The sequence below is a fragment of the Struthio camelus genome, chromosome 12 (assembly GCF_040807025.1).
Source record: "Struthio camelus isolate bStrCam1 chromosome 12, bStrCam1.hap1, whole genome shotgun sequence".
NCBI classification, from domain to species: Eukaryota; Metazoa; Chordata; class Aves; order Struthioniformes; family Struthionidae; genus Struthio; species Struthio camelus.
This window is the reverse complement of record NC_090953.1, coordinates 1,116,046-1,139,877: the sequence shown is the minus strand read 5'-3', so window position 1 is coordinate 1,139,877 and position 23,832 is coordinate 1,116,046. Positions and strand designations below refer to the sequence as shown.

Sequence of the window (23,832 nt, the reverse complement as noted above, 5' to 3'; positions counted from 1 at the left end):
GCCCGGCCGGGGGAGGGGGACTGGGGACGGCGGCGCCGGGGCAGGCCGGGAAGGAGGGAAGCGGGGCCTCGCGCGGGTGGCGGCGGCGGCGGCGGGCCGGGCTGTTCGGCGTCGGGGCAGCGGGACGGGCCGGGAGGCAGCGCCGGGGGCGAGAGTTCCTCACGCGGAGGAGGCGCCGCGCCGGCCCCGGCGAGGCGAGGCGAGGCGAGGCGAGGTGAGGTGAGGTGAGGGGACCCCGCCGCGCCACACGGCCGGCTGAGGTGAGGCGAGGCGCGGCGCGGCCGCAGCGGCGCGGGCCCCCGGCCGTTAGCGGCCTTTATTTACGTGCCGTGCGGCTGACGGAGGGCCCGCCGCGGCCCCGCTCGCAGCTCCTGCCGGGCCGCCCGCCAGCGGGGCGCCGCCGTGCCCACCCTCGGGGACCGGGGGAACTGGGGGGGGGAGCCGCGGAGGGGGTGTGGGGCGGGGAGCCGGGCGGGAGTAGCGTTTTCTGCCCTCCCTGAGGAGGAAGCGGCGAAGCGGCTGGACGGGGCGGCCGCGCCCTGGTGCCGCCGGGGCTGTGGGGGCCGCGTCCCCCCCCCCCCCCCCCCGGCCGCCCTCTCGCTCGGCCTGCGCCGTGTGGCAGCGCTCGGTTTATGCCGGTTTTACCTTCTTTTCCACCCCGTAAGGCAGCGGTAGTTTTGCGGTGTGCGTTGCTGTGTGGAGGCACCTGTGGATTCTAGCGTAAAGTTTTACTTCCACTTTTTTTTTTTCCCCCTTCCTTCTTTCTTTTTAGGCAGTTTCTCGCGGTGTTAAGTGTTGGAGGTGTTGCAGGTTTTGGCGCTTGAAGGGCTTAATGAAGCAGCTCGAACGTCTCACGCAGGGAAGCGTAAGAGGACGCGTAGTAAGTTTAGATGCCCGGTTTACATGCTACTAAACTTGTTTATCTGATGTTTCTTCCTGTTTGTGATCCGTTCGTCCTCTAAATTTTGTAGAAAAACCTCATTTTCTGAGATGAATGTGTTTTCTGACATTGAGACAACTTCTCTCTCAGCAGCTTTTATCTGCATTTATCTGCACTTCTCTGCACTAGAAGCCCCCATGTGTATTGCAAGTTTTTCTCTTCTAATAACTATTGACCCGCTTTTTAAATTTTAATCCAGGGTCCTATTAGAAAAGACCCAGCTCTCTAGGCACTTAAAGTATTTATTGACTTGTTAAACTGAACCACATCTGCTGCCATCGTTTGTTTTAGAATTGTGTCATAGGGTTCTAGCATTCTTTGGCAGAAGACATTATAACATTAATTTTGCCCTAGTTTCTTAAGGGAAGAGGTAATAAAAAAGATAGTGGAAGTAGTGTAGCCCTCATTCAGAACAGGGAGCCTTATTCCTTTAGTGTACTAAATAAAATACTGAAGTATTTCTAGACTCGCTAATTCAGCATAGTAGTTGAATATTTTTTGTATGGTCAGCTGTGAAAAAGGTTAGCTTGGGCATGTTAAAATTTAATTAAGATCGTTTGTCAGTCCATTAAGAAGAACTAGTGTGGCAAGATGACTTTGTGATGTCTCATAATACAAGCCTAAGAGGACATTCAATGATATTTAAAAAGTGGGAGTTTAAAAAAAAAAAAAAAAAGTAGGTAGAAATATTTTTTCAGCCAGTGTGCAATTAAAATGAAACTAACTGCCAGAGAAAATCATTCAGGCTCAAAACCAGGATTCAAAGCAAGCAGATATTTGTATCAATACCAAAATTTTCTAGTGCTTTTATAAAGAAAGCCAAAAACCATTTAGAAGACATACTAGCTCATATGACTCAGGGCTCAAACTAATCTGAGTGGGAACGAGAACTGTGCTTTTCTGGACTGCAGTTTACTTAAATATGTCTTTGCAGGGGTCTTGGGCCATTCTCAGATTACCTGGTTCTGAGGGCTGTCTGAGAAAGGATTTTTGGGCCAGAAGGATTGTGAGATTTGCCATATGTCAGATGGGAATAAATATAAAGTCATATTGTTAATTGACAGTGCTGTGAAGGCAAAAATTCAAGTGTACATCTACTGTAACTGTTCCCAAGATTATAATTTATACCAGGAAAAGAACATTAGTTCTCTGTGGGTAAAATACAAAAATACTAAATAATGCTATGTCTGCATGTGTATACATCAGGCATTAGAAGACTAGAGTGTGCGCTAAGTTCACAGAAAAGGCAGCAACTGTATTGGCAGCAACTGTTTTTTTTTTTTTTTCCTTGATGGTGGATTTCAGGGCTTCCATCAGGTAGAGATATTCTAGGTGCGTGTTTTCTTCAGTTTGTAGAGAAACTGAAGGAAAGAAACTATACAGTTGCTAGCAGCGTTGCACATATTTGGAATGTTATACTCTGCGAATGATCATTTGAAAAGTAATTCTTCATATGTTATGATTTTCCCCTAACTTTCTGCCTTTTTGAAGTCTTGGTGATCCGTTAGCTTTGTGTTTACGTGCTCATTTAAAATGACTTATTTTAGAGTGACTTCCTTATTCGTTGTACAGATTAAGGGTTGGTGAGTCTACCAGCTTCTCTTCATAAGCAGTTTCAAATGGCTGCAGTTACGGAGTCATATTTTATTTCACATTTGAGTTTAACTTCCAGCTCTTGTGTCTAACGCTTCTCAGCAAGAATCAAAAGTCATGCACTGCTGGAGTTCTTCTTTCATGTGTTAGGACCTACATGCAGTGATCAGGTCACCTCAGATTTCCATTTCATAAGCTGAAGACGGTGCATTCTTAAGTCTTGCCTGCTGGGCTTTGTTTTCTGGGGAGAGGGCTTTATTCCCTGGTTAGCTGGGGGGGGGGGGGGGCTTTCTTTAATTTCTGTCCAGTATTTCAACATCCTTCTTTACTTGTTGATTTCAGCTGTTACACAGAGCATGGCAATTTAATGTTATTTACTTCACCAAAGGGAAAATACTGTGATTTGACGATGAGAGAAAGTTGTTGTGTAAACCAAACGGTTCTTATTTGGGTTTAAAATGTTCAGATTACCTATTTGCAGCATTTGTTGTTTTTCTTGCTTATCTGAACAAAAAATGTGTTTATTAGGTAAATGGAATTGTGCACTTGAGTTAAATGAAAAACAGCTACCAGGCTATACTTGCTCCTTTGTGCCTAGATGTCTGTGATCCAATCTGTCTGCTCAGGAACAGCTACAGACTTACTCTTTTGACTGCTTGTACTTCAACTAACAGGGACTGGAATTCATATGGTACTGTTATTCTCATACAGAAGCAAAGCAAGCACGAATTTAAATGAACTTACACATACATCTGATCTAGCATAGCGCATCTTTGAAGAATTTACAGTCATGAAACAATCCCCTGTGGATGAAAATGTACAACCAGAAGTGATCGAGTCTAGTTTTAGGTAGTTAAATTGCAGAGTGCCCATACTAGCAATCCCATTGCTGCTATGTGGGAAGAGTTTAATACGAGTTGAGGAATTAAGAGTGTTCTGCTTTCTGTATCAGTATGAAGTTCTTGCATAACAGCATAACCTTGTTTCTAGCTGGCTAGAAGATTCCAGTGCATTCTCATAAATAGATGTATATATCCCCCTTCCCCTCCTTAACAAAAAAAAAAAAACAGTGTTATTCTATCGAAATAGTATGCTTAAGCATACCACGCTGAAGCGTACCGTGCTCCAAGCATCTCACCTGCCATGAGGCTCTTTCCCCTTTGGCTTTCTCCTCCTTTCCTTCCTCCATATCAATTGGAAAGTCTTTATCAATTTGAAAGTTCTGGTTACTGCAGAATGCTGCACTATTTCTCCACAGTGATAAAAATTATTGGAAGCACCAGATCTCACTTCTTTTTAGTTTCTTTTAGCAAAATTTTTGATCATATTAAATGTTTTAGACGTACCCCTTAGAGTGCTATACCTTGGATTCCAGAGTATTTAAAGTGCTGCCTGTATCCTGGGATAAAGATGGCAATTGACAGCTCTCTTTCTGGCATGGTGAAATTGCCCATAATATGGGTGAAGCTCAAAGTTGTCAGATAGAGGGTATCTTGAGAGGCTGGTGCTGAACAGACTCTGCTAAGAATGAGGACCTTGCAGACCTTCCTGCCCTTTTTCTTTGAGTAAAATAACATTTTTGATTTGGCTGTTCTCCATTATGGAAACAAAATAGCGGTATTAAATATATTTATATAAACGTAAACCTTATATGATAGGAAGACATTCCATTGCATATACTTCTTCCCCTTGTGAGAATGTACAGCTTCTGTTTGACAGCTGTTAATCAGTTTCCTTGGTTCGTTGCTGTAAAGGCTGAGATAATAGAGTAATCAACAGATTCTAGGGACAAGATCTGAATTACTTTTTTCAGTGACGAATTCACGGTATGAGATAGGCTCCTTTGAGGATTTGCAACCAAACCTGATTCAGTCCATGTTTCGAACGTGCTTAAACAATGGATTGATTGTACTAATAACTTCATTGTTGCTATTTGAGAAACAAATTTTCAGGAAATAAAACGTCAGATGAGTTCAGGTTAAATTTGGGCTTTTCTTGTGGCATATGAAAGTTGAAGAAGTCTTTTTTTTTTTTCATGGTGTGCTTGAATGTAGGCAAAGATATAAATTCTTTAGTAGCTGTACTTGGGAAGGAGTGGACTTGCAGAGTGGAAGTTGAGGTCTGCACATACCACAAGTGTACACACAGGTATATTTGTTCAGGCAAATCCACAAGAGTCTGAAAGGAGAAGTAAATGGATATGTGTGCGTGAAAGTTGAGGGAGTGTCTAATTAGTAGTTGTATCATAAAGTGGCAGATAAGGACCTGGCTCCTCTTCCTCTTTTAGCATTGGTTATGTCTTTGGCAGATCATAAACTGTGTTTGTGAAGGGGCAGGGGAAGTTGAATGTAGTATTTTGTTACAGAGTTTTCAAAAATTGGTTATTTATGCAGAGGGTCGATTGCATGTTTTAATATTAAAATGAAGCCAAAGTAGATGATAACCTGTGTAAAGTCTAGTCAACCTTGTGCATTGCCCAGGCAAATCATATGCTGTGAGTCGCTGAAAACAGTTAATCTACTGCAGTATACTTGCTTACAAGAGATCTCTTCTGCAGGCTTTGGATTTTTCTCTGTTTATGAGTTTCTCTGTATGAAAATGTAAAGTGCTAAAGTTAAATAAAACACATAACATTAGTTATTTAGTACTTGTTTTCCTAACTTGACACTTTAGTCTTCAGAAAATATTTAGTCAGAGTTCTCTTTGCAGCTATTAAAACTTTGAGAAATTTGGTTGTCTTTCATTTGTTTCATATATAGCCAGTTCTTACTTTTCAGGAAAAAAACCAAACAAACTGACTGTAGTATCTTAGTAACATTTAAACTGTAATAGGCTCTTGAGTGAGTCTTAGTTTTTGTGGTTTCCGCATAACTTTGAGAAAGCTGTGGCAAAGCCACTCTTTAGAGAACCTATGCAATTGAGTAGTTGGGAATAACAGGAAAGAACTGAGTTCTCTCTTTCACTGTAAGTTCACTGTAAGTGCCTGTATTTCTTGTATTTGTAGTAGAAATCATCCTTCAGTCTTGGCAGCAAGGTCTTCAGCTTGCTATTCTTTGTTTTCTTTCTGTATGTTACAGAGGTGCCTGGGAGTTTTTGTAGTCATGGTTCTGCTGAGATTTTTTCCAGTAAGCGGGGTAAGCACCCCTCAATTTCATGCTTACTGGATTTGAAAACTGAATTCAAACATCTTCAAAGGAAAATTTAATCTCCTTCCCTCCATTTTTGGGGGAGGTAGGGGGGAAGGAAAGTGAAGGAAGAAGGAGGGAGGAAAATAACAGTGGCAGAGAGAACATTCCTAAGTGAATTCTTGTTGATTCTTTTTTTATCTTTTTTTTTTCCCCCTCAACGTGCTACATTTCTGCAAGCTTCAAATTTCACATATGTCTCTGAGGTACTTGTATTTTAAACTGAAACAAAGATTGATTCTCTGATTTCTAAAGACCGAATTGATCTGAGCTGTCTGTAATGGAATAACAGTTGCATAAGCTTTGAAAGTTCATATCCCATTTGTATGCTAATGTCTCTTTAAGTCAGGTTTCTTTTCAGGGCTGGGCATAAAAACAAAGTACTGCAATCACTCGCTGATCAAAAATGACTTAAGAATATACCTTTTTTCAGTTTAACCTTGGGCAAAATATTTTTGGCATTACAACAGAGTCATTGACTTGTGAGTGCTTTCAAAGTATAGTCTTTTCTAATCAGGGTTTTTTAAGTTTAGTTGCTTATGCAGAGCTTATAGGCCTTTTGTTCATTTGTAATTTTGCATTTGAAATTTTGAGGAAATGGGACAATTGCAAAAATTTTCTTGGTCTGACATACCAGCTCTAGGTGTTTGAGTAAACCCAGTATTTTCGTGAACTTCCTCGCACAGTTGTTATATGTTAATTAGTTTATAGCTCTGCTTTGCTTTGAAGCTGCAAAGTGCTGTTGTTCTATTAATTAACAAACTGGTAGCGATCACCGTATTTAAATGAATGTAGATAATTCGCAATACATTTAATACAATTCTTTCAGTAAACCTGCTGCCATAGTCTGTATTGTGTTTTTTAATTCCTCCGTTATTCTGTCGAATGCCAAAATCTGGGGTTTGCATCTTGTCCCGAAAGAATGAAGACATCTAAATGTCTGCTCTTTGGCCCAGCTGTCATTATACCTTTACATCAAATGCTATGCGTAACAGTTGTTGGCTTTGTTTAACCTATGCTGGTGTTACAGTTTAAGTAGGTTTTGGAAACTTTAACGTAATAGGAGTATTCCAGGAATTTCTGAACAGTAGTTTTACCAGCCCCAAAACTTCCTGGTTGACATCAGAGCAACTTTGGACAACGCAGAAATGCAGTAATTGTTTATGCCATTCATTCTCTCTCTGACCTGGCAGTCACAGTGGTAGTTTCTACACTTGGCTTTTGAAATCAGAAGAGAGCAAAGTAGAAAAGGATTCAAGTACGCAGAAGACTTCCACATATGAGTACGTGTTCTGAACATACATATTTCTTGTTCTTCTGTTTTGGAAGGAAGGAAATTCTGTTTGCTGGATGCCCTTACTAAGCATATCATAAACCGGGCCCAACAAAATGATCTTAATAAAGTAAGATCTTTCTATGTTAATCGTTCACTTAACCTGCTTTGTGCCCCCTAACTTCAGACACTTAGCCTAGATATCTAATCAGGACCCCCTTCGCACTATTCCATGGAAGACAGGAGAAAGAGTTGAATCTCCATTTGGAGGAGTTTGTTCCTTTCTGTGACTGTAAAAAAGAAACCTAGGAATATTAGACATTTCACAAATTATCTTAATTGATTAAGTGCCTAAATTTGAGTAGTATGAATTCTAATATTTACAACAGAAACTGGCTTAGTGCTGCTAACAGCGTGTGTGTGCATGTGAATGTGTGTCAGTGTGTCTTTTGTTTGCCAAGTAACTACGTTTCCATTTCATTAAAAATGTCCGTTTAATTTCGATCAGTGGATTGAAAAATTAAGGGTAGGAAATGAAACTAAGAACAAAGACTTTTAGTTACCCCTTAACAAACTTGCAATACTATGATCCGTTATAAAATGATCTGTACAATTCAGTTGTGTGTGTAGTCATTGATACCGTGATGGTGATTCGGATGTGGTTGTAGCTACTTCTAATAGTATAAACACAAAAGGATGTTAGGATGATCCTTATGTTTTAAATGTACAAATTAAAAACAAACGAGAGATCCATAAAGTGATTCTCTCTTGATGCAAGCATCCTTCCTGCGTACTTAATCACAACTATAAATGGCAGTAGATTTAACATTTAAAAAAAGTTTGATAGACACAGCCCGAGATAATTTGTTCTCTCTTGTTCAGTTTGCTAAGTTTTCTGTGCAGTTTATTATCAGATCAAATTTTACATGTTCTTGAATAATCAGTCACTTAACCTTACCTACAGAACTATGTTTGTAGACAACGTACCAGAACGTAAAGAGGTAAGAATGCAGAGCTTACAAAGGAAGAAACATATGACCTTTCTGTTATAATTATATGTTAACGATGCTAGTTCTTAGTACTTGAATTGTGTAGAAAATGATTGTTGTCTCATATGCTGTTTCAGGTTTTCCTAAAACACCAATTTCCAAACCTCTATTAATAAATACTGCTATACCAAATAAGATTTTCAAGCTCTAGCTTTTTAAAAGCTACTTCAGTTTGTATCCCTAAGTTTTCTAGTTTGGTTTGAGACAGTTGCACTGGATGAGCACAAAAGAGGGAGCAGTTAATTATACTGTTAAGAGCTTATAACTTACATCATGGGAAGCTTCTGACATACTGCCCTCTAGCAGGGGGAAAAGCTAATTTAAAGAGTGGTTGATGAAGAATTGGAAGCAGGGGGAACAAATCAAAGTTTATGATAAATAGCAAAGGTACTTTATGCTCAAAATGTAGTGTTTTCAACCTTGTGAAGATAAAAATGCTCTTCCCTTCTCAAAATATGTCTTGTCTCTAAGAAGTACTGAGACTGTGGGCCACTGATGTTGCAGAGGTTAATGCAGGTTGTTTAAATACAGATTGAGGCAAAACATCAGAATGTAAATAGATTTTTCTTGCTGTATGTGAGTAATATTTTTTCTTTTCCCCTTACTAAAGGCAGTAAAAAGTCCATTTTTCAATAAATATTTTTAACCTAGTTTGGTGTATATTTGCATGGGACTTTATGGACTGCAATGAGTAAGTGTAGTAAAAAGGGAAGACCTAATCAGAAGCCATTATAGGAAAAAAAAATGAGTAACTGAAATGATTGTATTTTCCAATAAAGTCAAAATAATGTGTGTGTAGAGCACCCTTTTTTATCAGCTGGTGGGGACTGAACATTTTCATATAGAAAAGAACAAATAAAGAAGAGCTAGCACGTGTTCGACTTTTACATTAATGTATTTTTCTCAGTTTAAAGAACTGTACTTGAAATACAGTGTAAATATATTTTCAGCTATCAAGACTCCTAGAATGATAGTTTTAAGCAATATGCCTGGCTGGTTTAAGCAATTGTTGATGCACAGATCTAATCTGATTTCTGTTTTAAATACTGGCTTTTTCACATCAACATTACGAGAAGTGAGGTTTGGGTGAAGAGTAGGCGATTATTTTTACCACACTTAAAAATGTTCTTATCACTAACAGTTCTGAACACTTAGCAATGCAAGATTGTAAGGTGAAGCGAAGCACTTAAAAGTGTATATGAAATTGGATGTATGTTTATGAACAGCTATGAAAAAGATGAGTTGGTCCTATCAGCCGCTTTTTCAAGAGGTTACTCCCTGAATACATTGTCACATAGATAGAAGTTATTTTTAACATGAGCCTTAAAACAAGAATTTGATGAGCTGAATACTGCTTTAACTATCTGGACATATTGTCTAAACACAAAAGTCTGCGCTTGCTTAACTTGCATTTCTTTATTTCTGTCAGAGCATAAAGAAGACCTAGGCAGGGACATCCCTTAAAGATGCTATGTTTGATTTGTCTTGTAAACTGGTTTGCAAGATGTGAAAGTCAAATGTGAGAGCCAGTTTTGTTTTGAAGTCTAGCTGGTGGTTTCAGGCAGGCAGATGTTAAGTAGCTGTATCCCTCTGAAATATGTCAACATTTTGTATGCTGCTATTTCCATGGAAGCAGGTATTGGCTCAGCAAAGATGGCATAGGGTTTTCAAAACTACGTTTTAAAATCAAGATAGTCATTCATATTTTTACTCCTAAATGCTGATATTGGTTATGCTGAACAGAACCTCTTTTGAGTATATTAGGCGTAGTCATGGGAATTCGCAGGTCAGTGATTAATATTTTTTAATTAATGTTTTTAAAAAGTGAACTAGTGTTTCATAGAACTTCATTAGAAAAACACGCATTCATTTAATTTTTTCCCAGCACGTTGACTTCTAGGTAGTTGAAGGCAGTTACGTTTCCGTCACTTCTTCAGACCTTCCCCTTCCTCAAAAAAGGCAAAATATGCACTGAATGAGAACGAGAAACGCATTTAAGCTACTTGGCAAACTTACGCAATTCTTTTTTTTATATAAAGTGGCTCAGGAAACACATAAAAGTGATCACATGTGATTTTGGAATTTTTAGTAGCATATAAAAAAGAAGCAGGCCTGTATTTCTTTGGGCCAGTTTGATTGCCTTTGGGGACGTTTGCTTTAAGACTAGCCTACTTACAGCCAAGATAGTTACCCCGGTTCAGTATTGTTATGGCACTAAAAAACAGGATTTAACTAGCAGGACTTATTACTTCCCAGGATGTTGCCCAAAGGATAAATCTCATACATGATATTAATTTGAGGACAAGGAGTTCCAGGAATTCCTGAAAAATTAGCATGCCTCTAATTGTAGTGTTGCATCTTCAGCGTCGTTACTCAGAAAGTCAAATTTGTTCTCCAACTCGGGCAGTGATTAGATCATGCCTTTTTCGTGCCTTTTATGAATCAAATATCCTCAGTCCTCTAGACCAGTGGTTCCCTGCTGGTAAAGAACTATGTTCCAAGTGAGGCATGGAGTGGAAGAGGATGTGCTGCATGTATGAAGCAGTTGAAGAGAAAGCCTGGTTCAAGGAAATGTTAGGAAGAGCCAGCAACGCAGAGTTGTGGAGCTGTGCTGTAAGGCAAGGCTGTGAGGGAGGTACCTAGGATAAGCGTAGTTCACGATAAACTGTCGACATTGCATGAGGAGGGCAGTCAGGCAGAACTGCAGCTCTAGAAGAGAAGTGGGACTGAGAAGGCAAGGGGCTAACAAGGAGGGTGAGGAAACAGTAGCAGCAGCATGTGTATGTGAAGGGGGAGACAGCTTAGAAAAACAGCTGTAATGAAGCCACCTACTGAAAAAAAAAAAAAAAGAAAAAGAAAAAAAGGCTAGGAACATTGGTCTAAAAAAATGTTGGCAGTTTCCCAAAAGAACACAGACTTTTTTTCACTAAAGTGGAATTTGTTTGACAGAACAATTCCCTTTAGAAATAAAATTCTTTAAACATTGGGTCACTAAATAATGAAGGGTAAAGTGCTTAGTGACCTAAATTAGATTCCATAAAAGGATACCCACTAACGATCAAAATGTGTTTCTCTATGGGCTATACTTAATTCAAGTATTTTCCCAAAATACAGAGGAAGAACAAGTCTACAATTCATGCCTGTAGCTTGCTATCTGAGTCTCCTAACGCTTTTCATATAGGAAAAGGGAATTAGTAGCATTTGCCTATTCTCAAAACTAATCGGGTGCTATCAGCGCATCGACAACAGTGCTCCTCGTTCTGCCAGAGATGCCAACCAAACCAGAAATAAAATTTCCTTCTAAATAGGAGACTGTGCTCTCCTTCAAACTCTACAACTTTCACGTCTAAGGATTTCTTGGTCGATTATGAAAAATAAAGCTGTGAATATCAATTTCTCTCAGAACATAAGAACACAAGAATAAGTAGACTGGGTCAGACCAAAGGCATATCTAGGCTGCTATGTTGCTTTTTTTTTTTTTTAACATCATCTTCAAATAGTATGTAGAATGCAGATTTTTTTTTTTCTTCTCCTGTCTGATCAATTTTAGCTGTAAGTAAGTAATGCGGTTGCAGACTTAGCAATCTTTGCCAGGAAAGAGAAGTGCAGAGTACTCCTATGTTGCAGCCACTGGAGAACCTTATACCAAGAAATTCTATCTGTTGCAGACCTACCCTTGGTGCCATCTTCTAAGTATTGTTCAAACTACTTGAAGATTACTCTGACTCTAGAGTTTTTATCATTAGCTTTCTGTGCTCTCTTTCACGCCAATTTATGGCAAAAGTGAGAGTACTGCAATGTAAAGGTATTAGTGGGTTTAGCAAGCCATTGAAAGATAGGATGAGTATTGTCTTCATCTCTACTGTTGTTAGGCCTAAAGAATCTTAACGTGGGGGCTATTCCTAAATATAAAATGAGATAGACTGTAGCATATTTTATATATACATATAGATGCATTAGGAAATTGATTATGTATATAACTGAGTATTATATAAGTGAGTGTATATATACATGTGTGTGTGTATACCGTACATACATATATGTACTGCATGCCGTATATACAGTTCTCTGTATGAGTATTAAATCCAACTATTTCCCAACATCAGTTATCTAATGATTTTGTTACTCTCTAAACATGCCAGATAAGATAATTCCACTTTACAGGGAAAATCAGACTGGCCAGAAAAAAACACATTAAAGGAGCTGTTATTTCTTTTTAGATTTCACAACCAAGATGGTAAACATGCTAGAAACGATTCCTGAGCACTAAAAGAATATTCTGCTTTTTATATAGATAAGAGGTTTTGGTTGCTTGCTTTAAAAAGCATCATACTTATGCAAATGCAAAGAAATAGGGAGTGCTTCGATATGCTTGAAGATGACAAGCTAAAATAAAGTTCCAATTACAGAGTTCCCCATCAAATTACTGGTAAAGGAGGATAGTGCCAGCTAAGAGTCAGGGGATGACTGCAGTCTGTTGAAAACTAGTTCAGGTGTAAACATCAGCACCTGCTTGTTAGCATACTTTCTTTCATGGTAAGCCGAGTTAATTTCTTTCTTCATAACAAAAAGTTGCTGACCTCAGTGCAAGAGTGTGTGCATGGCAGTTCCTAAAAGGTAGCATATTTGCTTGTAAACTTACCCTCATGCATCCTCACAGTAACTTCTTGTTTGTATGCTGACCTACAAGCAGTGGAAAGTAGCAAGTCTAGCACAGCCACCACAAAAAAATGATGATTTGCCTGTGATCGGCCACAGAAGCTTTTATAGAGTGCCAAAGGTTATACAGTGACAGATTTAAGGAAGATTTGTGTACAGCAAGTACAATGTTTCAAGTTAGTCTTACAGAGGAAGGTTACAGATCAGTAACAGCTCAAGATTTGTTGTGTATGTCGGTCTACATAGTCACATTGAATGCCCAGGTACTGTATTTGAAGCACAGACTTTTGGCTTAGGAATACCCATGGAGGAAGTGCTGGTACCGCACTGCATGCGACATTAAGCCTGTAAGGCATGCCTTGAGTGCCTCAGCTCGCTCAGTGCCTTGAGAGTTGGCCTTTATGAAGCAGCTTTAACCATGCTGCTGCTATGTCAAAATGCCTCACTTTTGCGAGGCCTTAAGTTAACCAGTTTTTTTAAAATCATAAGTCCAGGTGATTTTGACTCTTGCTATAAAAGAAAGCAAAGCCAGAGCCTCACAAACTTTAAACAGTTTATTAGAACCCAATAAACATTGCTTTCATTAGAAGAATGAAGTTAACACCTAATTCAGGGTGAAATTACATTTTAAGACAGGAACAAAAAAAATTTGCAGTGCTTAAATACAGTATTTACTGATGACTGTTTTTAAGTATAAACTTGTACCAGAATTCTATTGTGTGGTGTTAGTATGGTTTCTAAGTCTGAGCAGGTTCAGCATTTTATTTTCAATTGGAAGTATAATCACACCATGTAAAGGGCTGTCCCCCAATCTGCCTCCCAGAAGTACATAATGAAAAGTTTTGGCTTATGCATACAAAGCTCAAGCCTTAAACAAAAAAAAAAAAAATCCTCAAAGGTGCATCAGCAGAATCTGAAACTTTTATTTCATGAAGAAATTGAATATTCAAGACTCATTAGTAAGAGATCCCTGTAGCCAAAAATTGTTTGAGCTTTGAAATTTATTTAAAGGGTTTACTGGATTGCATCAAGCAAACCTTAACTGTTATTTTAAATCTGAACCTGAGTACAGAGATAATAGAAGTACAATCACCCACGTCACAGGCCCTATAAATTATTTTCACAGTAGCCCTTTTGGAGAAATTTGAAGAATTAAGGTTATTAACCCAACCTTAGTTTTCACTACTGTAGATCAACAGAATCTTTTCCATAAAATCCAGAAAGTGCTTAAACACAGAATACAAAAAGTATCTAACTTACAAACTCTTCTGAGATAGGAAAGCAAAACATGGAAGATGCCAGATGTCTGAAGAGATTGTATCAAAGTACTGTAAATTAACTTGAGTGACTGTGACATAGGAGGGATGGTCTTGAAACAGTAAAACAGTGCGTACAACATTGTATTTACTGATGGCAAGGGTTGTGCCTTCCATTATGGTTCCTACAAAGCTGTAGACTTGTCTTTATTTCTCACTGAAGAACTGCTTTCTTTAACCTGTACACAAACATATTTCTTACAAGCTGTGCTATTTTACCTTTTAAAATAAGCTATAGTTACACAACTTTCTCAGAATGTGTCAAATTATCCCAGCTCTAGCTATAGGCTTTGGTCACTGTATACTAGAATTAAAATGGTACTTGCTTCTGAAGACTATTTCTCTGTCATATATCTTTCCTCGGTTACATTAAGGAAGGAACAATTTTTAAACATTGTTTTCATTCTCAATTGATAGCTCAATCTGCAAACTACAAAAACACAGCACTCATGAAAAAAGCAGAGTAGTTTTGCTCATACAGGTATTACTGTAGAAAAGGAGTCCTTTGGCTATACATTGTTTCCACAGTGTATTTGTTACATGAGAGATACAAACTGTACAAGTTCTCCAGTTTACAAAGTTTTCTAGTTTGCAGAAACAATTCAGCCTCTATTTATAATATTGGTTTTAAATGTAAAGATTGTTACAGGTAAGGTACAGTCTAATTGGCGCTCAATGTAACAACAAAATGAAGTTTTAATACAATTTGCAATAGTACAACTATGTACATATTTACAGAACTGTTTCCTTGTGTTACTTCACTAACTTTAAGTATACTTATCACTTTATTACAGGCTTCTTTTAAAGTAAGAAACGCTGAAGTAAAAATGGTTCAGTTTTGCAGCACTTCAAGTTCTTCAATTGAGATCTCTTCACATCTACATTTCCTGTTTAACTCGGGATTTAAAGAACACCATCGCTGAAGCGTGGCTTGCCATAATCAACGAGGTCATTCTGAAGATCTCTTTCTTCGTCATCTGCAATTGAAATAGTCAGACCAAATCTGAAATGATACTACTGAAAAATATTTAAGCAGTTAATACATACATCCACACAGATTTAGCCTTGTCTGGTTAGGGGAATGAAGTCATCAGGGACAGAGAAGGCATATGGGCCTGCAATTACAAGTCCAGCTGTCAGCACTTTGGGAGTTGTCCTTTCTGAAGAACTGTGACTTCACACTATTTGATTTCTTTGGCTTTCTTACAACTGTGTTTCAGAGGTTTATTGACTTAAGAGATTGCAGAACTAGTTAAAACTTACTACTGTAATTTGAGAATGTTCTCTTAAAGGTTTCAAACTCTCCTGCTAAAACCCAACTACAAAGTCAACTTTCAAAAAAATTACATTGCCAGTTTTTAAGCCCTTCTAGCATTTGTAAAAAATTTTTAATGTATTAAAGAGTCGAGTGCCTCATGGGACACGCATAAAGATGTTATGACCCCCCTCTCCAGGCCTCTGAATAGACTGTGAAGGAATAAGGTAAAACTTTTTCCATCTACTTCTCATTTTTTTTATTAAATATATATATAAATATAAAATTATATTTTTTAAAACCAATGCTCAAATTGTACTTTGCTATCAACATTTTTACATATTGCTATCTTGTATCTCAGGAACTTGAGTGTAAAATTTGAAGAGGGACTTTTAAGGAGTTTAAAATTTAAAAAATAACTCTTAAAGAACCCTTTAAAAACTCTTACCAATGGAAATCTGCATTTCCTCTCTCAGCACTGTTGAAGAATCAACATACATTTTTCACCACTGTTCTTTACAACTGAATCAAATTTATCCAGTTAGGTTATCATGTGACAACTATTTAGCCCATCAGTCAAGACATTTATCTATTGTTGAGCTGCAGAGCAACTACATATTCAGCCAGGAATTTTGTAACAGTAGAGGTAAAGAGCAGAGTCAGGAGCAACGCCCAGTAAGCAGTCTAGCAATTGATGCAGAGAGGCCGCTTCAGGAGCGCTACATCTTTCCCAGCTGCATTTAGTTCATCTTTACAGTGGATTTACAGCTTTATCCTCGGCTGGAAGAACGAGGGGTTTCATCTCTTGTTTTCCAGATCCCTAATAATTCTCTCTCTCCACCACTCTAACTCTTTCTTACTTCTTAACTTCTGCTCTTTGGGTTTTGGTTTTTGAACCTCTTGAAAAATCATAAAGTTCAAAAACGAAACAAAAAACTTGTGCATCCTCAGTACAACCATTTACTATAGCACACATTTTTTCAAAAAAAAGTATGTTCAATACTTTTGGCAGAAGACATGTTTTAAATTACACTTCTGAAGTTTCACAAACAGCAAAAGCATCACAGTCTTCATGATACCCCCTGCACTAAAATACTCTGCAGCCTACCTCCCATAATTCAGATCTTTCCTGTGTGGGTCCTGAGCTGCCTTCCCTCAATAAATGAAAAAGCCTTAAAACTTCAGCTTGTTTCAAATAACGTGCTTCTACTGTATTTCAAAGCTTAGTGCCCCTTTATCTTTACAGGAATGGAAAGCAAAGTTGAAGTGAATGATAAAGGTTCAATTGTGTTTTCCCACAAGTTTATTTCATGAAGTCTTTTCTTTGAGGATAAACTGGAGCTCTTAAACAGTTTTCCTTCTGAAACAGTCCTTGTTTTGCATGCTGATAAAGTAATTCTTGTGAAAGTGTGAATACAGCAAGCCTTACCTGACAGCACCTACTCCCAACAGCTAAAGGCTTAAGTTTATCTACATGACACATGCTTTTATTTTGCAAGAAAACAGCCAATACGGAATGCTTGTAATTAGTATAACTTGATTTATATAATCCTTCACCATCCAGCCACCACAGAGAACATTTATTATAGTAGAAGCCAACAACTTATATAGCACCTTGCATTTCAAGTAGGTAGACTGAAAGAAGTAAGGCCAGATTGGATACTGACATTCACATAACATATCTTATCTCCCAAATTTGTAAATTTTCTCTTTGATAATACCAATCGAAGGCCCACACATATCTAGCGGAAAGAGAAAAACACGTTTAACCAAATTGGTTTGTTTGCACATGCCACATGCTTTGTTCTAGCCTAATGCAAAGCCACGTGATGCTTTCCTAAAACGTGACAATAGTTTTAAAGTCAGAAATTAATTTTTTCCCTCCCTGTACGACAACCCCTCCCTGCAAGCCCCCACAATTCCGGCTTCTCCTCTGCTGCAAACAAATTGGCGAAAAGACTAAAGCAGACATTCTTTGTTTTTAAAACACTTCTAGAAGTATCACTTTCCATGCTGTTTGGCTTGCACCAAAGCTAGTTAACAAGTTATTAGGAAACAAGGTAACAGGATAAAAACAAAGGGCTTGGAAACTTAAGCCTGAAGAGGTAACATATACCGGACTATTCTTCAGGAAGAGGCTTCTAAAAGTCACTCTGCTCTTTACTATCAGAAATTAAATCCAGTATGTCTACAGATGTCTAGAGGAACCAATTAGAAAGAAGATGGATGTTTTGCACTTAGTAAAAATTTAAAGCCACAAGACTAGTGAGCTGACATCTAAATGTGCAACAGTTTTATGAGGCCACTTACAGTTAGAGCTCTATTTTTCAAATATTCCTTGCATCACAAGCTACGTAAGCACACCCTTAACTTTCATTTTTTCAAATTTTCCACCAACAACTGCTATTTAATGCCAACACATATAGAATGCTATTCATGTTATTTGTAGTAGCTTACAGCAAACACCATATTAACTGTTGCTACCTAAAGCCATTAGTTCCTCAGTAAAGACCACTAGAGCAATGTATTAGAATTTATAGGCAAATCAACACTGAACTCAGAAACAGCAGAAGCTGCATACTGCGGGGGGGGGGGGGAAAGCTGCATTACTGTGATTCAGGTATCCAACCTCCCTCCCACCACTACCTCAAACTTCTGACTGTGGAGTAATGACAACAAATAAAGATCATCCAAAAGGCTGAATGAAGCAAACAGGAGCAGTTAGCGCTCTGAGATTTAGCGACTGGCAGATGGTTCTTGGTTAAGCTTTCAAGAACTGTGTTTTGAACTCCAATTAAGTACTAATATGGTGAAGAGCCAGACAGCACCTTCTGTGTAACAGGGAAAACTGGACTTTAAAAAAAAAAAAAACAACCCAGCTTGCTTGGATTCATGAAGCATAGTTGGAGTATAGTTTAGACATATAAACATGTGTCTGCATACCATGCTTTCCTTTCCATAAGGAAATCATAATCATGAGAGCAAGTCTTCTACCCACAACACAACATCAACAAGGAGCTGAACATACTTTTGTACCTTCAACCGGAAGCTAGCTTTTACGAAGAATATGAACCCTAATAAATGACCCATCCAAAAGGAACCAACATTAGTAATCCAGAGTGACTGAAATCCCTTGCTATAGTTTTAATCAAAAGTGTAATAAGAGAGACCACGGTTTCTGGAGCAACAATACGGTTTTCATTTTTGTCAGTAAGTTAATCAATTGCCCAGGTTTCTGATCCATACTTTCCTTTTGCTTGTTCACGAGTTTCAAACTACCAGCCCAGCCAGGGAAGCGCTTACACTGCAAAGCTAGATGGACGGGCACAGAAACCAGTTGCTTTTTATCAATTTTTTTTCCCATTAATTATGCTTAGATACCAATGAAATAAAAGCCTGAGAAACTACCAGCTAAAAGACTTGCATTATGAGGATCAAAATCAGGGTACATGTAGAAATTCGGTAGGGTTGCTTTTCTGTATTTTGCATTATTTTCTCAACTGGAAATACTATATGTGTTTACTTAAAACATTTTCACCCTTCAGACATGCAAAAGCCTTTCACAAACTACTACCAAACTACTACAGGAGCACGGAAAACGGCAGACAACGTGGAAGATGTGGCAGACAAGCAATGAAAAGTTGCTGATACACTGAAACGCATGCAGAACAAAAGGTGGTAAACATGCATATGTAGATATTAGGCTAGCACCAGATGAATGAGTTTTGAAGTGTGGTTAACAAGGAAAACCAGAAGTCTGTTGAATCTGTGTATAATGCATAAAAATTACAATTTGATAACTAAGACTTCACTGCATACCACCTCAAGGCAGCTGTTACAACATAAGCAGTAGATTCAGAAAACACACTTCTCTATTTGAAAACTGCTGTAGTGAACATCAAAGGCTAGATGTGCCAACATACTAGATAACAGATTTTGGGGTTTAGATAAAAAACTATTCCTGAAATGTTAAGGGTCTTGACTTTCCTAGCATAAAGTGTATACAAGATTGAAGTTTGTTAAAATATTCTCACTGCAAAAATACTATAACGTTGATTTTCAGATGGAAAGTAAGACCAAATTTGAAAAACTGCCCAAAGTTAATTTATTTCATATTAGAAATTTTTGATTGGGTAAAAATAGAAAGGCTTTACACAAATTCAACAAGCAAACTCTGTGGATCTTATTTTAATGGGATGGAGATAAGGCCCAAGCTCACCTTGGACGTCTTCTTCTCCACCATCACCATCCTCTTCCTCATTGTAAGCCAGCTCAGCCTGTTTGTCTGCCTCATACTCACCCACGTTACCATCATCCCCATTATAATCTGCCAGTTTAGAGCCCTGCTGCGGATCAACAGGGGATTCATTCTCATCAAAGAATCGGCCTGTGAAGTAGGCAAAGGATTAAGTCAGAAGCAAAGAGGAAAGAAAAGGGAAGATTCTAAATGAAAGCAGACCGCAGATTAGAATCTTCGGTTTTTGTAGCAGTCTCAACTGGAGGAGAAAGGGAGTAGAAGGGCATGTGCGTGGGCGGGGGGGGGGGGAACACAGTGCTGCTTTATGAAACACTTCTGTGCAAAAAGGGATGTACTTGATCATTTAGAATTTGGACCTCGTGAAATCTGATCGCTATAAGCTTTGCTTCTTGTAGAAACCAATGAGAGTAAGCATACACATAGGACCTCCATCTATGACTACCTACATATACTAATAAGTTTCCTTACAGTGCCAAAGCACATACATCGAAAGTTTTCTGTATTCAGACTTTTCCCAATTTTAGCCATTATAGTAAGTGTTCAGAGATTTTCCTCTAGCAAAAGAGGACTGGAATTTTTCTACACACAATGGAGCAATATATTGCTGATTTCTTATACAGTAACGTTTGCAGAATGTCAAGGGTAAAAATTAGCAGAGATCTGTCTGGCTTCTCTAAATTGTTTTAACTACATAATTAATTTGGTTTTACATTAACTTTCCTACTGAGGTTTTAAAGTTTTCAAAGTGTTTTGAATCCAGTCGATTTTTGTCTCCAACCAAAGAATTAAGAATAGTTCCATAGAGTGAAACAATGCAGTAGAAAAATGAGCATTAGTTGGAACTATGAAATGAACAGTCAACCAAGCACACAAACAAAAAATAATGCTATCATGCCAAGATCAGAGCACGTGTTTAATGGGATACTAATGAGATCTGTTCAAGTCCAATACAATCCCATCTACCAACACACTAACTGATCGTCTGCAGAGGATATAGATCTGGCAGGATCACGTATAAAAGGAAAAAAAAAAAGAAAAGATTAAGATGTGATACAATCTTTACAGACTGGAAACATACTGAGAAAAAAATCTGCCAAGCCAGATGTTGAATGATTCACGTTGGAAGCAGTTAAACACAGAAGTAGAAACAAAGAATGATTTCAACATTAGAATTAAAAAAAAGAGGTTGACGGTTACAATGGACAGATATAAGAACGAAATTATTTCTCAAAACAGTGAGAGCTATCATACATGGTAGTATATAAAAATCAGGACAAACTGTCATAGGGCTTATTTGGGTGGGGAAGAAGCAGAAGAATCAACTAAATAGTGCAGCTCAAATGTACAGATTAAAGTTTTAATTATTTTCACAAAATAAGCAAGAAGTTTTCCATTTCTATTCATTTTCTATTAATCTCTAGAATTGAATAATTCCTGCTAACACTGTGTATATTTTTTGACACTGCCTTTTATATATAAACGGACAGAACTGTACACTACTGCACATGTTAAGTACCATAAAACAAGAGCTATGAGAAAAGAACTGAATGCACTTATAGAAAAAACAAGCCTGTAAACATGCAGAAACATTACGACAGAAGTACTAAATTAGTTTAAGCTGACAGAAGAAAAACATAGGTTAAAACATTAGAAAGAGATCTTCGGAAACAGAGCAAGCCACCGCTATAGGCTTGTTGCACGAGACCCGGGGCGAGCACCCTAGCGCACAGGAGAGCCCTAATGTGTTTGGATTCCAGCACAACTTCAGGATGCGGTCACTCTTTCACTACAGCTGCCTGCTTCTACTTGAAAGTTTGATATACTAGCTCAGGCTACTTGATATCTAGGGAGGAAGGGTCGGTTCCTTGAGGATATACAAACCCCACCAGCAGACATTTTGGTCCAGGAGGTCTTGACAGTAACTCCATTGACTGTGCCTACAGGGTCAGATGTACAAAAGATCTGGGCAGTAGGTGACTTTTTGCACAATACTGGAAGAACATCAGTACTCTAACATAAGGCACATATATAGTGACCTTGGGAGAGCAAGACTTTGGGCAATACCAGAGCAGGGGTCACTGGCAGCAGGAGCCAATAACACACCAGTTGCTTTCTCAAACAGATACTTTGACAGAATTATCTTGAATCTTTTGTAGGTCCTGCACTTGACAGGGCTGCGGATCTCTCAAGTCATTCCACGTGTAAGTCAGAATGCCTGTTATGCACGCATTACAAAAATTGACTGCAGGAGACACAGTGATATATGTTGTCATGATGGTTAGAGGTCAGTGACAGCACGGAACGCCCCATAAGGATGTCAGGGATGCTAAAATCTGCAAGTAACATTTGCTGAAATGAATTCTGAATAGACACATGGGCTATTACTCCAAACAGGATCCTTAAAAACCCCTGACTGGTAGAGCAGCTGTCCACACGCTCATCACTCAGGACCTGCTTACAGGATAGCTGTGAATAGCAGCATGCACTCGAGTTGGGTGTGTACCCTATGTACCCTTTTTTCAGGGCATACGGTAAGAACACAAATAGCGATGCTGTCAGTCGCTTTCAGTTTCTGCTTCTTCTGAAACAGAACCCCTGCAAGTGTCCACATCTCTCTACCTAGCCCAAAGTTATTCTCTTAAATCAATGCCAAAAATGGAATTAATCAAAATAAAAACAGTATTTTTGGCAGAAGTTCTTCGATTCTGAAACCGGACAGTTATACCAAATACCCTAACCAACGACAGGTTGCTACTCCCAGCCTGTGAGCTGATGCACAAGTTTTTAGGCACTCAGCAGCTAAAATCCCACCCAGGCTACTGTCTAAAATGAAAGATGTGTACCTGAGCTGGGCTCCTCTGTACCAGCAAGATGAATTTATCACTAAAGCGCCTTTCAAAATGGCCATTGCTGACCAATCAGGAAACAAATCAAGAAACCTAGATTAGTTATTTCCATATAGGACAGAGAAATCCTCTCTCCCCCCTTAAAGTTATCTCAAATAGGAGGACCAAAGAGCAAAGAGACATATCAGTGATGACTACTAACTCTTAATTATCCATTCATAGCCTACAATGGAAACTTTTCATTCTCTGCTGCTGCCTTCAAAGGTAGGCCCCCCCACATCATCTCATCCATTGTCAGGGAAGACAGCCGATCCACTTAAAAGCTCCCAAGAACAATTAGAGAGCCCTACCATTTCAGCTGTAGTCACTCAGCCAGACACGAGCAGGATCTTCAAGAATCTCCTTTGATAAACTAGACAGTCTTGCAAATCTCCAGATATACAGAGTGAAAGAAAAGCTACACAGATTTCTTGATGATTTTTGAATCCATCTATCACCGCTTCATCAGAAATTACCATGAAGAGTACTAAAATAACTTAAACCATCTCTAAGTATCTGTTTTTAAGAACAGCAAATTGATCTCCATTCCCCACCTACTCCATCCTGGTCTTTTTAGAGTAAAATTGAGCTTTTTTCTTTTCATACACTAATCCCCACTTTTTTACTCCCCTCCCCCCGTCACCTCTGAACTCCTTCTAGCTTCCTGTCATCTTTCTGAAATCTGGTATTTGAAACCAGATGAGGACCTCACCAGCACTAGGTAAAACACGGAGTAAGTTACTCCATGTTATTCCTGTTAACACATCTCCAGCTGGGGGAGGGGGGGATGGGGAGGGGGGGAATTCCAAACATTTGTTAGTGACTGTTATCCACTGTTACCCATACCTATCTACTGAACTGCTCCTTAGCTATTTGTCACTTATTCTGTGCATTTAATTTTCCATTTTTAATTGCAGACTACTTTTATGTTTACAAATTATCATGTTGCTGCACATGGTATTTGTCATCCTATTCATCCTGCTATTCATCATCCACTCAAAATATCGAACAGTGCCAAGCAGAGGATGCATCTTTGTAAATCCCACAGGTAAGTTTGCAAAGTAAAGCTGTTATTGATACCTATGTCCGGAATATTCTTTTCTTAAATTTGTGCATCCAAAGAGCAATTTATTCCTGACCGCTTTCTTAGGCTTTCCTTAAACCCTCTTTGATAAGGTTTTGCATCATCTGCAAGTTTTACCACCTGACTCTCTGGGGAAGTTACCAGGGAAGTGAGGGGAGAAGAGAACACACTAAACCCCCACATACCTGTGCTCCACTTTCTATCCCAAAACAAACCCTACATCCATCCTCTGTTAGCAAACCTGACAATATGCTGACAGGACCTATTCTAATTTAATCTCTGTTTCATAATAGCACCTTAAAAAATTTACAGTAATACAGGAATAAAGGGAGTAA

At 38.7% G+C, this 23,832-nt stretch overlaps 2 protein-coding genes and 1 long non-coding RNA gene across 8 annotated transcripts in view; 1 reads left to right on the top strand and 2 right to left on the bottom strand.

Annotated features, from left to right (window-relative positions):
• Nucleotides 1-777, bottom strand: part of CTDSPL2 (CTD small phosphatase like 2) — a 48,582-nt gene extending 47,805 nt beyond the window's left edge. Inside the window, exon 1 of the mRNA XM_009686375.2 lies at nucleotides 646-777. The gene's annotated coding sequence lies outside the window, so the exon portion shown is untranslated. The remainder of the gene's footprint in view (nucleotides 1-645) is intronic.
• The window catches only part of LOC138068854 (uncharacterized), a 25,974-nt gene continuing 2,152 nt past the window's right edge, over nucleotides 11-23,832 (top strand). Inside the window, exons 1-6 of one of the 3 annotated variants that reach the window (XR_011143667.1) lie at nucleotides 11-209; nucleotides 773-880; nucleotides 14,810-15,497; nucleotides 18,816-18,945; nucleotides 21,685-21,729; nucleotides 23,331-23,461. This is a non-coding gene — a long non-coding RNA (uncharacterized lncRNA). Of the gene's footprint in view, nucleotides 210-772; nucleotides 881-14,809; nucleotides 15,498-18,815; nucleotides 19,491-21,684; nucleotides 21,730-23,330; nucleotides 23,462-23,832 lie in introns of those variants that run through there. The other 2 variants (XR_011143668.1, XR_011143666.1) reach the window with 2 other exon arrangements.
• The window catches only part of GOLM2 (golgi membrane protein 2), a 27,752-nt gene continuing 17,160 nt past the window's right edge, over nucleotides 13,241-23,832 (bottom strand). For 2 of the 4 annotated variants that reach the window (XM_068958058.1, XM_068958059.1), the window contains exons 9-10: nucleotides 19,490-19,657; nucleotides 13,241-14,992 (exon numbers count right to left, since the gene is read on the bottom strand). In XM_068958058.1, the coding sequence (XP_068814159.1) occupies nucleotides 14,919-14,992; nucleotides 19,490-19,657 (242 nt within the window). In that variant the 3' untranslated portion in view covers nucleotides 13,241-14,918. The remainder of the gene's footprint in view (nucleotides 14,993-19,489; nucleotides 19,658-23,832) is intronic. The other 2 variants (XM_068958060.1, XM_068958061.1) reach the window with 1 other exon arrangement.